Source organism: Cetorhinus maximus, chromosome 1, assembly GCF_964194155.1.
Source record: "Cetorhinus maximus chromosome 1, sCetMax3.hap1.1, whole genome shotgun sequence".
NCBI classification, from domain to species: Eukaryota; Metazoa; Chordata; class Chondrichthyes; order Lamniformes; family Cetorhinidae; genus Cetorhinus; species Cetorhinus maximus.
The window spans coordinates 159531308-159544829 of NC_135879.1; the positions used below are offsets into that span (position 1 = coordinate 159531308).

Here is a 13522-nt window from a genome sequence, read left to right on the forward strand (position 1 = left end):
TTTCGAAAAAAACCTGAGGTATGCAAAAAAACAACTTGCTGAGCAAAAAAACAATGAGTAATAAATAAAGATGAATATTAGACGGTAATAGTGTGTGTGTGTGTGTGTGTATGCCCAGCTCACTCCCAGACTCAAGTGCTCACACCCTAAACCTCACCCACTGTGAGAATGGATCAGGGTGAATGATGGTGTGTAGGGATGAGGATAAATGAGAATCCTGATAGTGGGAGTGAACCAGGATTATGGTCACACTCTGCCCCTGTACACACACACCCCTCCCACACACATTCTGTCTTTTCCCCCTACCCTCACGCACTCTCTGCCTCTCCCCACACCCTCACGCACTCTCTGCCTCTACCCCCACTCTCGCGCACACACTCTCTTCCCCCCCGTCATACATGCTCTCTCTTCTCCCATCTCACACTCACTCTCTCTTGCCCCTGTCACGTGGGCTGAATTTTCCGGATGGCCGGCGGGGGGGGGAGAAGAGACGACGACACCAGGTGCGGCCCCGATCGCCACTCACGATCGGGTCCATGCAGCCATTTTACGCGGGCGGGCCAATTAAGGCCCGCCTAGCATATTTCTCAACTCGAGGATAACGGGAGTGGGCGGGCGCAGACAGACCACCAGGTCCAATGGTGACCCGGCAGCCTGTTTAAATGAAGGCCTGGCAGCCTGTTCTAGGTTGCTCACAATAGCAAATGCAAGGCCACAGCAGAGGGCTTCTGGTGAGCAGGCCAGTCCAGAGGGTAGGCCAGCAGGGCAGGCCAGGCTGGAGAGTAGGGCAAGGGGGCCAGTGTGCTCCTTGTTTTTTGGATGATTGCCTTGCTGCCCTCCTCGAGGAGGTGGCAACATAGTGGGAGGTGCTGATCCCCCAGGATGGGAGGAAGAGGCACCCCCACATGACAAAACGTGCCTGGGAGGAGGTGGTGGATGTGGTGAGCTCCCGCAACGTGGTGCGGTGCAACTGGATCCAGTGTCGCAAGCGCTTCAATGACTTGGTACTCACCCTGCCAGAGCGCAACATGTTGGCATTGGGCATTTAACCCAGGTCAGCTTACCCCTCTGCTGCCCCCACCCCGCCAAGTCCAAGTTTCATGACTGCATTGAAGCATTGACGGCATTTGTCCTTTGCTGGGTGGGCAAGCAGATACTGCCCATGCTGAGGTCAGTCTGAGAGGGTGATGAGATGTGTTTTGCTCCCGCAGCATGTGTTATACTGAGTCTCACATGACTGGTTTGGGGCAACCTGGAGGAGCTGCACCTAGGTGCAGTGCTGGAACTCCAGGACATGTCCTAGTCAGGGTGATGAGATGGTGGGAGGGGAGCTTCAAGGTGGCGTGGCAACTAACCATCCGCTGCCCTTGAGCTCGGGGTGAGGAGGCACTGGATCCCTGATATGTCCCACTCTGGTTGGGGTGGGCCGTGCACGAACAGAGTCCATGTGCAATTTTCACTAATCAATGCTCTTCTCTCATTTTCAGGAGAATGCTCATAACGCAGCAGAGCGTGCGAGGACTGGCGTCGGCCAGGCACAGATCGCCATTCTTAGCCGTTTCAAACAGGAGGCTCTGGATCTGGAGAGGCGCCATGCACTCAGGTCCACTGGTGTTAGTGAGGCTGGGGTGCCACGGCCAGGTATTTATGCCTAACAGTGAGATCAGCATTGTCCTCCCAACAGCCATAGCACTGCTGAATGTTAGATGATTTAATTTTGCAACATGGCTTAACCATTGGTTATGGAAGGTTGAGCACATAATGATCCTGGGGACAGGGATGGACTTTGTCATTGTCTCCATGCTAAGTGATCCACTGTCCTTGTTCTTCCTTTCAGCATCAACGAAGCAGGGCCGGGAAGAGGAGCAACAGAGGCTCTGTCTCACACCTGAGGGGCCTGAAGTCTCACCAGTGTCACACCATTTCTGTGAGGCAAGCACCAGCGCAGAAACTAGCATCTCGATGGGAACTCAAACAATGGTTAGTGTCCCAGGGCACAGCGTTGAGAGCACTTCACAGTTGCTGGAGGAGCTGGCAGAGACAGAGAGTGCCCATGGTGCCAGCAGTCAGAGGACTGCAGGGGACCAGGCACTTGCTCAGTCGGTGCCTGATGATGTGCGTCTGGAGTCGTCCGTGACGCAGCAAACGCAGGAAATGCAGCCGGGTGTGCAGGAGCATCTGGGGGAGATGCATGAGACTATGCTTGGCTTCGTCTCCGTGGCGGAGGAGTCTACGCGGACACTCGCCGAAGCAATGTGCCACATGTCTGTGCGCCATGTGTCCTCCATTGAGAGAGTGGCGACTCTCATGGACAGCCTCCTCCAGGAGACCCGTCAGGGCTTCCTGGGAATGCACTCTGACCAGCAAGCCCTCACATCAGCATTGACCTCAGCTGGTCATTGCCAATGTGGGAGATGGTCTGGGCATCAAGTTTCCTAGCTCGGTGCTCATCCATCCACGGTGAGCAGGGATGTCCGAAGCGAACTCACATCAGCGCAGCAGCTGCCTGTTGTCTCTGCGGGCTCCTCTCAGGGTGCTCCAGATAAGGGTGGTAGCTCCTCCACCCCTCTCCCAGTGACCGTATCATCTGGTGGGGCTGCGACGACTGTGGAGATGCCAGCTGAGGAACTGGCAGCTCCCTCCCAGGCAGGGTCAGCACAGGCTCCATGGGCCAGAGGGCGACCGCCAAGGTCATCAAGGCCAACAGGACAGCAGAGTTAGCAGGCTGTCTCAGATGCCACTCCCAGCGATGGGGCAGCACCAAGATGTAGCATCCGGAAACAAAAGCATAAGGCACATTAGGCACACCACGGGTTTTTCACTGGTGGTTTTTTGTTGGCCCGAGATGACGCCCTTATGATTTTATTTCATTTGTAACATTTTTGTATTTTTTTTTAATAAGCATCTTTGTTTCACACATTAATTTCAGGTATGTCACCATGGCTGAGGGTGCCTCTTTTATTCTGCATGCGTATGGTTTCCAAAACTAATGAGTGCTTTTTTGGACATTCAGCTTTATTAACAATGCCCTTAATTACTGTTGCTAACCTGGCAGATTTTGCACTTAGGTGTTGAGTGTCGAGCCGACAGCCCAGGTTTGTCCTGGCGGACCATCTGTGGTGTGCTAGCTGAAGGTTTGTTTGATTAAAGCCTCCTGGGTGTCCCTGCCTCCCTGGAGTATGCACAGGTCAGCATCTACCCCCTCAGCATTTCCCTGTACGTGCTCATCCTCGGACTCACTACTGGGCTCATCGTGTGCAGCCGCAGCCACTGCGTCCCTTCTTTCCAACGCAAGATTGTGGAGAGCGCAGCATGCAACCACTATCACCGACACACGATCTGGGGGGTACTGGAGTGTGCCCCCTGAGTGGTCCAGGCTTTGGAAGCGCATCTTGAGAAGACAGATGGCTCTCTCCACCACAGTCCTTGTGGAGGCGTGGCTCTTATTGTACCGCTGCTCAGCTTCTGTTCTTGGATGGCGGAGAGGTGTCATAAGCCACCTTCTGAGGGGATAGCCCTTGTCACCCAGCAGCCATCCATCCAGCCGGGCTGGAGCACTGAAGAGCCCCGGCTCCTGGGAGTGTCCGAGGGTGTAGGCGGCGTGGGAGCCACCTGGGTACTTTGCACAGACTTGTAGAATCTGCATCCTCTGATCACACACTATCTGCACGTTCATGGAGTGGAAGCCCTTCCTGTTGACTAAGGCACCGGGCTCGCCTGTTGGCGCCTTGATGGTCACATGTGTGCAGCCTATTGCACCCTGGACACGGGGGAACACAACAATGGCCGCTAAGCCTCTGGCTCGCTGTGTCTGGCTGGCCAGGTCCCAATGGTAGTGGATGAAGGTCCATGAACGCCTGAACAGTGTGTCTGTAATCTGCTTGCCACAAGTGTGGACAGCTGATTGGGAGACACCACAAAGATCACCCACCGAGCCCTGGAAGGAGCCAGAGGCATAGAAGTTGAGGGCAGCTGTGACCTGAGCCACTGGCATGGGGTGTCTACCCACAGTTAGTGGAGATCCCAGGCCCCATCATCTGGCAGATATAGCTACCTGTCTCCCTTGAGACACGGAGCCTCCTTCGGCACTGCACCTCAGGCATATTGAGGTAGCTGCTTCACCGTCTGTATACCCTGGCAGCAGGATAGTGGCATCTTCTGCAGCCCCTTCCGCCTTGGACTACCTCTTGGCCCTGCACTCCTTGTGCCTGCACCTGTCCTCCCAAAGATGGCTCCCTTGGCGGCTGAATGTGCACTCCTGGCCTCCTCCCCCTTCTAGTCCTCCCTTCCTCCTCCGTTCCCATTCCCATGCTAAGGGAAGGCTTCCTGAAACCTGCAGGCCCAGAAAAGATTCCTCACTGGAGAGTGCTGACCTGAAGATTAAGAGTCCAGAAAAAGCAGCTGGTATGCGTTCTGAAATACTGCAGGTCACATAAACAAGTTTGTAAAACTTTCAAAAATAAATACTTGACTGTGACCCCAGTGAGCCCTCTTATCCTGCCTGTGGATAAGGTTAATACAAACGTGTCCTACCCGCCTGCCCGTTGCGCCCGTGCACCGACCCCACCAGTCACACACACTCTCTCTCCCTCCCTCACCCGTCACACACACTCTCTCTCTTCCCCCGCCCCCCTTCACACTCTCCATCCCCCTCAGCACTCCAGGCCCCACTCCTCGGTTCCCCAGGCTCCCAGCTTCTCAGGCCCTGAACTCACCGCTGCTGGTACTTGCTTCTCCTCCAAGCACAGGTTGTTTCTCTCCCATATTTGCTATTGATAGACTCACTAGTGAGTCTATCAGCTGCAAATGCAGAAGAGAAGTGGCCTGTGATTGGAGGAGCTGCTCCAAGCAGGATCTTCCATTCAAACTTACCTGTTTCACCGGCATTTTGAAAACTGGTTCGCAGCTCGCTGGCTGTACATTGGACAAGCCTGCTTTAAAAGGACTCGATTTGTGATGACTCAGATCCACTTAGAATCTGGGATTTTCACCATTTCTGTGACCTCTATGCGAAATGATGGCACTTCGGCAGCAAGTTATACTATATGTGGAATCTTTAGGTATGTTGCAGCACATCACATAGAACTTACAGCAATGAAACAGGTCATTTATCCCAACTGGTTCATGCCAGTGTTTATGTTCAGCACAAGCCTCCTCTCACCTTATTTCATCTAATTCTATCAGCCTTCTATTCATTTCTCCATCATGATTTGGAGTGCACTTCGTAAAAGGGTGGTGGGCGCAGATACAATAACCTTCAAAAGGGAATTGGATAAATACTTGTAGGGAAAAAATTTACAGGGCAAATGAGAAAACAGTTGAGTGTGACTAATTGGATAATTTTTTTTTACTTGTTCATGGGATGTGGACGTCATTGGCTAGGCCAGCATTTATTGCCCATCCCTATTTGCCTCAGTAAGGTGGTGGTGAGTTGCCTTCTTCAGCTGCTGCAATCCATATGGCGTAGGGATACACCCAGTGTTCTTAGGAAGGGAGTTCCAGAATCTTGACCTAGCAACAGTGAAGGAACGAAGACATAGTTCCAAGTCATTGATGGTGTGTTACTTGGAGGGGAACTTCCAGGTGGTGGTGTTCCCATACATTTGCTACCTTCGTCCTTTTAGGTGGTAGAGGTCATGGGTTTGGAAAGTTTGAACTTTATCGTAGAACTAGCATAATGACCATTTTTGATGCTGTATCATTCTACTGTTGTGGGAGGCCAGGTCCTTCAATATGTGAGGGTAACATGTAAGATTTTTAAAAATATTAATCTCAAGCATTTTCAGATGCAGCAATAGAGATTTTGTAAAGAGCTCTGACCTTTTAAGAGATTACTTAAGCCACTAATGAGGTTTATAAATCAACTGTTCTGGTTTATGTTTGTAAAAAATAGAAACTCAGGATGTTTGTAGCAAATCTCAGGAATTTTTTTTTTTAAAAGAGATCGTCTTTTGATTTATAAGACGGTGGAGATAGCATTACTGGATTGGGCTTTCCCTGGGAAAAATTAAATAGCCTGGCTAATTAGCAAAAGTAGGCAGGGCAGTAACAGGTTCAAATTCCCACCATGGTAGCTGGTGGAATTTAAATTCAATTCATTAATAAAAATCTGGAATTGAAAGCTAGTCTCAGTGACAGTGCCACGAACCTATCATTGACTGTTGCAAAAACTCATCAAGTTTTCTAATGTACTTTACGGAAGGAAATCTGCCGTCCTTACCTGGTCTGGCCTACATGTGACTCCAGATGCACAGTAATGTGGTTGACTCTTAACTGCCCTCTGAAATGCCTGGCAAGTCACTCAGTTGTACCAAATCACTACAGAAAAGTCAAAAAGGAATAAAACCAGACAGACACTCTGGCATCAACGTAGACATTGGAAACTACAGCCCCACCCCCCCCACCCCCCCAACACTGCAAAGTCCTCCTTACTAACATGTGGGAACTTATGGCAAAATTTGGAGAGCTGTCCCACAGACGAGTCAAGCAACAGCCTAACATAGTTACACTCACAGAATTATATCTTACACCAACGTCCCAGACACCATCATCGCCTTTCCTGGGTATATCCAGTCCCACTGGCAGGAGAGGCCCAGCAGAGGTGGTAACACAATGGTATACAGTCAGGAGTGTGTTGGCCTGGGAGTCTTCAACATTGACTCCAGAATGATGTCTCATGACATCAAGTCAAACAGGAACATGGAAATCTCCTACTGATTATCACCTACCGCCTTCCCTCTGCTGATGAATCAGTAATCCTCCAAGGGCATGGAATGTACTCTGGGTGGGGTACTTCAATGGCCAAGAGTGGCTTGGTAGCACCACTACTGACCAAGCTAGCTGTGTCCTGAAGGACATATCTGCCAGACTGCACCTGTGGCAGGTGATGAGCGAATCAACGGGAGAAAACGCACTAGACCTTGGCCTCACCAATCTACCTGTTATAGATGCATCTGCCCATGACATGGTAGGAGTGACCACCGCAAAGTCCTTGTTAAGACAAAGTCCCGGCTTCACACTGAGCATACCCTCCATTGTGTAGCATGGCACTAACACCATGCTAAATGGGATAGACTCAGAACAGATCTAGCAACTCAAACTGGGCACCCATGGGGCGCTATGGGCCATCAGCAGCAGCAGAACTATATTCAACCACAATTTGTAACCTCATGGCCCAGCACATCCTCCACTCTACTAATACCATCAAGCCAAGGGATCAACCCTAGTTCAATGATGAGTCCAGGACAGCATACCAGGAGTAGCACCAGGCATACCCAAAAATGAGGTGTCAACCTGGTGAAGCTACAATATAGGACTACCTGCATAACAAACAGTGGAAACAGCATGCGATAGACAGAACTAAGTGATCCCACAAGTAACAGATCAGATCAAAACTCTGCGGTCCTGCCACATCCAGTTCTGAATGTTAGTGGACAATTAAACCACTGACAGGAGCAGGAAACTCCACAAATATCCCCATCCTCAATGACAGGGGAGCCCAGCATATTAGTGCAAAAGTAGAGGCTGGAACATTGGCAATCATCTTCAGCCAGAAGCGCTTGGTAGATGATCCATCTCGGCCTCCTCCTGAGGTCCCAGCATTACAAATGCCTGTCTTCAGCCAAATCAGTTCACTCACGTGATATCAAGAAACATCTGAAGACACTGGATACTGCAAAGGCTATGGGCCCTGACAACATTCCAGCAATAGAACTGCAGTCTTGTGCCCAGAACTATCTGTGGCCCCAACCAAGCTGCTCCAGCGCAGCTACAACACTGGCATCCACCCGACAATGTAGAAAATTGTCCAGAAATGTACTGTCTACAACAAGCAGGACAAATCCAATCCAGCCAATTATCACCCCCTTCAGCCTCCTCTCGATCAGCAGCAAAATGATGGACAGTGCTATCAAGTGGCATATTCAAAGCAATAACCTGCTCACTGTGTGCAGTTTGGGTTCTGCCAGGGTCACTCAGCTCCTGACCTCCAAGGCTGCAGTCTCAGTTCAAACATGGGCAAAAGAGCTGGACTCAGAGGTGAGGTGAGAGTGACTGCCCTTGACATCAGGGCAACATTTGACCAAGTGTGGCATTAAGGAGCCCTGGCAAATTTAACGTCAATGGGAATCAGTGGGAAAACTCTCCACTGGTTGGAGTCATACCCAGCAGAAAGGAATATGGTTGTGGTCGTTGGAGCCAATCATCTCAGTTCCAGGACATTACTGCAGGTGTTCTTCAGGGTAGTGTCCTAGGCCCAACCATCTTCAGCTGCTTCAATGACCTTCCCTCCATAATAAGTCAGAAGTGGAGATGTTCACTGATGATTGCACAATGTTCAGCACCATTCACAACTCCTCAAATACTGAAATAGTACTGTCCATATGCAGCAAGACCTAGACAACATTCAGCTTTGGGCTGATAAGTGGCAAATAACATTCGTACCGCACAAGTGCCAGGCAATGACCATCTTCAACGAGAGAATCTAACCATCTCTTCTTGTCATTCAGTAGCATTACCATCGCTGAATCTGCCATTATCATTTACCTTTGGATTACCATTGACCACTAACTGAGCTGGGCCTGCCAGATAAATACTGTGGTTACAAGAGCAGGTCAGAGACGGGAAATTCTGAAGCAAGTAACTCGCCTCCTGACTCCCTAAAGCCTGTCCATAAGCTACAAGGCATAAATCAGGAGTGTGATGGAATACTTTCCACTTGTCTGAATGAGTACGGCTCCAACAACACTCAAGGCTAAGCACACCATCCAGAGCAAAGCCGTCCGCTTAATTAACACCCCATCCACCAACTTCAACATTCATTCCCTCCACCACTGATGCACAGTAGCAGTAGTGTGTACCATCTACAAGATGCACTGCAGCAACTCACCAAGGTTCCTTCAACAGTACCTTTCAAACTCGTGACCCCTACCAGCTAGGTCAAGGGCAGCAGACGCATGGGAACCACCACCTCCAAGCCATATATCATCCTAACTTGGAACTATATCGCCGTTCCTTCACTGTCACTGGGTCAAAATCTTGGATCTCCCTTTCTAAGAGCACAGTGGGAGTACCCACACCAGATGGACTACAGCAGTTCAGAGAAGAAGGCGACTCACCACCACCTTCTCAAGGGTAATTAGGGATGGACAACAAATGCTGGCCTTGCCAGTGACACTCTCATCCCATGAAAGAAAAAAAAACTGGCTGTTCTTTCTGATTCCTGGAGGACTACAAGAGGAGTAGAAACAAGCAAAAGGGCTACAGTACTGCAAAATCAATGAAGCAGGCAGGCCTGTAAGTAATTGAAAGTGAGGACAGCTCAATAGCAGCATGCAAAACAGCCCAGCATCTAGGAAGGCCATTTAACAAACAGCAGTGCTGTCACTAAATAGAAAGTCCTGACAATTGGAGCACGTCCCAGCAAATGAAAGCATGGATTTCTCATGCATTCAAGATAAGTACAACTTGTTCTAAGTTAAACTGTAGCAAGATGGAAACTGCACCATTAGCCACCTTGTGGTAAATGTTAGACACTGTAGTTAGAATTGATAAAGGGCTTCCGCTTAGTTGACTGACAGTAAAACATTAAGTGGCATAAATTTATACCTTCACAGCAGCACATACATATAACAAATTGATGAACCTGTAGAAAGAACTGGAGCCAAAAATGTACTTCTAATCTTATGGCTATGGACTCCATAGTTAAATTTAGCAACAAAGAAACAATTAAGATATAAATTTCAAATTTCTCATCTCACCTCTGTTGACTTTATCTTATGAGGGCTGATTGGTCGCTCATCTTTATCAATTTCTACTTCTGCTAATCTTAATATATTATAAATAGTATCACCAGTCACCTGTAAAAAAAAATTCCACAATAATTTCCCCACCTATAATCAAAACATGATTGTCTTATTGGACTCTTATTAAATTCAGTTGTATGGACCAGTCAAAACTGTTAGAACTTCGAATGTAATCTTTAGTAATATTAAATTCAAAGCCATATCAAACACACACAAATAAAATTAAAACTTTAATTCACACATTGCTCTTATATTATTCTAGTAAAAAAATAAGAACTTTGCAGAACTTAACACCAGTTTGAGGACCATAGCTGGGAACAAGGTGATAAGGGTTTTGCTGGGGGGATGGAGCAGTGGAAATTGGTGAATCTGCATGGGAACTCAGGACAGGGGATGCCTACGTGGCATTGCCCTGTAAAAGACAAGGAAAAGCCAGTGAAAAGGCAGGCTCTCGAAGCAGGTCTAAAATGAGGGAAAATCATACATCTCCCCCTTATAAGTTTAAAAAAAGTTTTCCATAATAGGAAGAGAAAGAAAAGTATAAGAGGAGAAAAAGAAAGAGGGAACTACATGGACAGGTAAGAGAGGGAAGACACCCTGCAACTTACTGTGAGCAACTGCAAAAATTATGCACTATATAAAACTTTTGCATCAGGGCTTGCAACATTAGCCATCAGGGCTGCCTAGCCCCATCTCCAAAGCAATTTCAGGAGTAAATCAACAATTACAGCAAAAGCAAAGTATACAGTAAGTCCCCACTTAAAGTTGACTCAATTAATACTGTTTCTCCTTAATGTTGTTAATTAAGTAGTGACAATATAGTTTAATGTTGCGAGTCTCAAAGTAATGTGTTTGCCACAGATGACTTCTGTGGCCTGCATGTGCGTGACTTTTTCCCTCAGTGCTGAAGTCCCTCTTACCTCCAGCTCCCATTCCCACCATCCATTCTTATTTTAAAGTACCCAGTGTCTGTTGTCACCACCAGAGGCTTCTTTAGCTGCTCCTCTTCTCCCCACTCCTGCCCTCACTTCCGCTTCCACTCCTGCCCTCGCCCTTTGTATGATTTTCCTCCAGAGTGCTGAAGCCCCTCTTCCCCTCACTCCCAGCCTTGCTCCCAGCCTCAGCGCTGAATTCCTCTTCCATCCGGATCCTGTTCCCACCCTCTGTTCTTACCTTTGAAGTTCCCAATGTCTGTTGCCACCACCGGGGTCTTCTTTAGCTACTCCTCTTCTCCTCACTCCCATTCCCGCTCTGAGCTCACATTGAAGCCCTGGGACTTCAACAGCTACCTAAAAAGACCAACTTCTGCCACTAGATGGAGCCAGGTCAATCCAAAACCAAGAGAGTGTAAAGGGGCATGAGGACTCGAAACGTCAACTTTTTTCTTCTCCGCCGATGCTGCCAGACCTGCTGAGTTTTTCCAGGTAATTTTGTTTTTGTTTTGTAATTATTTTTAACATTTATTTACATTTACTGCATATTGTATTTCTTTTATCTCTTTAAATTTATTTTATTTCAAAAGTTATTTTATTTATGAAAGTAGACATTTAGGAATGCGCAGCATTTCAACTTATAATCTTTTTTGCTGCTGAGAAAGGTCCTAAATTATCTAACTATACAGTATTTCTTTTATCTTTAGTGATCTATTTTATTTTGCAAGTTATTACAGCTAGGAATGCATATGTACAATACAGTTTTAACCTCTATATTGGGCATTTCTCGCCCAGAAAAACTAAAGGAACCCAACTCCGGTTTTAACATCGATTCTTATGGGAACCTATGATTCACTTAAAGTTGTGAATTTCAGGAGTGCGACTACAACATTAAGTGAGAACTTACTGTATACTTTGAGTAAAAGAGACTTGCCCCAAGTCAGTTTTTAGAAAACTCTTTTAGAAAACCAGGTACAGCTGAAAGCTATGTTCTCAATGATAACCAGGAACTGGTTTTAAGTGGTTTACTATGAAAATAAAAATATCATAATCAGTCAAACGACTTAAAACTATTTCCAAACAGTCAGCAAAATGCTTTTCTCGCTGTAGGCCATGAGATGAAATGTGCTGGTGGGACAAGGGTAGCAGGAGGCCACCTCTTGAAATGAGGAATATGCCAAATTGGAGATTAAGCAAGCAGTGGAGTTGGCAAGGTAAAGCAGCAAGAAAGCATGGGTAAGGGGGGTGGGGTGGGTAAGTGTCAGGTGATAAGCCTGACTTTTACAAGTCTGAGGTGGCTAGCCCTGGAGTAATGTGCCACCTCCCTAGGAGATGACACTTAGAGGGATCAATAGTAAAGTACGGAAAGCCTTCAACACAGTTAAGCCCACCTAAATGAACTGATAAAAGAATAAAATGTTTAAGAGAATAGAATCTTCATGCACAAATCCACTTACTATCTTTTCCAATAGTAGATATCTCTGTTAAATGAATAAAATGTTTAAATGAATTGTGAATGCATTGTCATTTTAATGTCCCATTAAAACTGATGTGCAAGCCATTTTCCCTAATAGATTCAGCTCTTTTTAACAAGTGTCTTTGGCTAGTTGTCAAAATTACCTAGTCACTAATTCAGTGATATTTCAGAGCTTTGCTTACCTTATCAGGTGTTAGTGCTCAAGCATGTTTGGTAATCAATGTGGCAACCGCTTCATTGGATGCTATGCTCAGGATTTGCAATGGTTATAATTTACTCATATTTTCCAAAAACCCTTTGGCAACTTGTCTTTTTGCTCAACATTCTACCATTTTTTCTCCTCTTCTTTCAAGTGGAGTATTGGACAACAAACTAGCATCTTAAAGTGGCAGCTGCAAAATGTTACAAGTCAGCAGATTTCGATGCGTTTTGGGCTGCAGTTGGGAGGAAAGTTGATCTTCTCGTGGTGAATGTGCTTCACGGTCAGAGAGAAGAAGGGAATAAAAGTGAGCAGCAGGTGCTCAGTGTAAGAAGCAAAGGACATGAGGAAAAAAGATATCAGCAAGTGTTTGTTGCAGCAGGAAGCTGTAGAAACCTTTAATTACACCTCTAGTCTCAGATTTGGGAAGCTGTTACTACTTAAAGTTTCTGCAGCTTAAGTAACAGATTTCCCCAAGTTATGTAGAAGCCTTCCACAAAGGAATTTCTCCAAGTAGTTCTAAAAGATGGTTCCCAGCTGTAACTTGGAACCAGCTCTTGAAATGTGGGCAGGATTTATATATAGGGCTCCTCTTTTTAACTCCAAACATGTTAAACAACAAGGAATATCACCCTGGTGGTTAAAAAATGAGTTCCTTGTTAAAGGCCCAATACAGGCATTTGAAATGTGGGCTGGATAAATAGCAATCCTCAGTTGGCAAGCAGGAAAAAGGGGTATCGGGGCTTATAAATCACTGCTAATTACTGGGATCAGGACCTGTGGCCCAATAAGGCTGGGGAGATTTGCTTTCTTTTTAAAAAATGAGTGAGGCTGGTTGTTAGGAACAGGACTTGAAGCCCAATGTGGTCTAAAAAAATCTTTTTCCAGCTCTGCCAGTGAGAGAAAATTGCATTCCCAGCCATGAAAATAAAAGCATCATAGCACTTAAACAATTTAGGGAACAAACCACTTGAAAGGAGGTTTCAGTTCTGAGGCCAGTAGAGTGTAAACATGGGAGATGTGGAAGGGAGGTGCAATAGCACAAAGTGGTTGGAGGAATGGAATTTGAGCACAAGAGACAAGGTTAAACTTATTAATATAGGGATTCCAT

General features: G+C 46.9%; 1 protein-coding gene across 1 annotated transcript in view; it reads right to left on the minus strand.

Moving 5' to 3' along the window:
* Positions 1-13522, minus strand: part of cwc27 (CWC27 spliceosome associated cyclophilin) — a 304456-nt gene that overhangs the window by 253463 nt on the left and 37471 nt on the right. The window contains exon 5 of the mRNA XM_078548949.1: positions 9759-9857. Within this exon, the coding sequence (XP_078405075.1) occupies positions 9759-9857 (99 nt within the window). The remainder of the gene's footprint in view (positions 1-9758; positions 9858-13522) is intronic.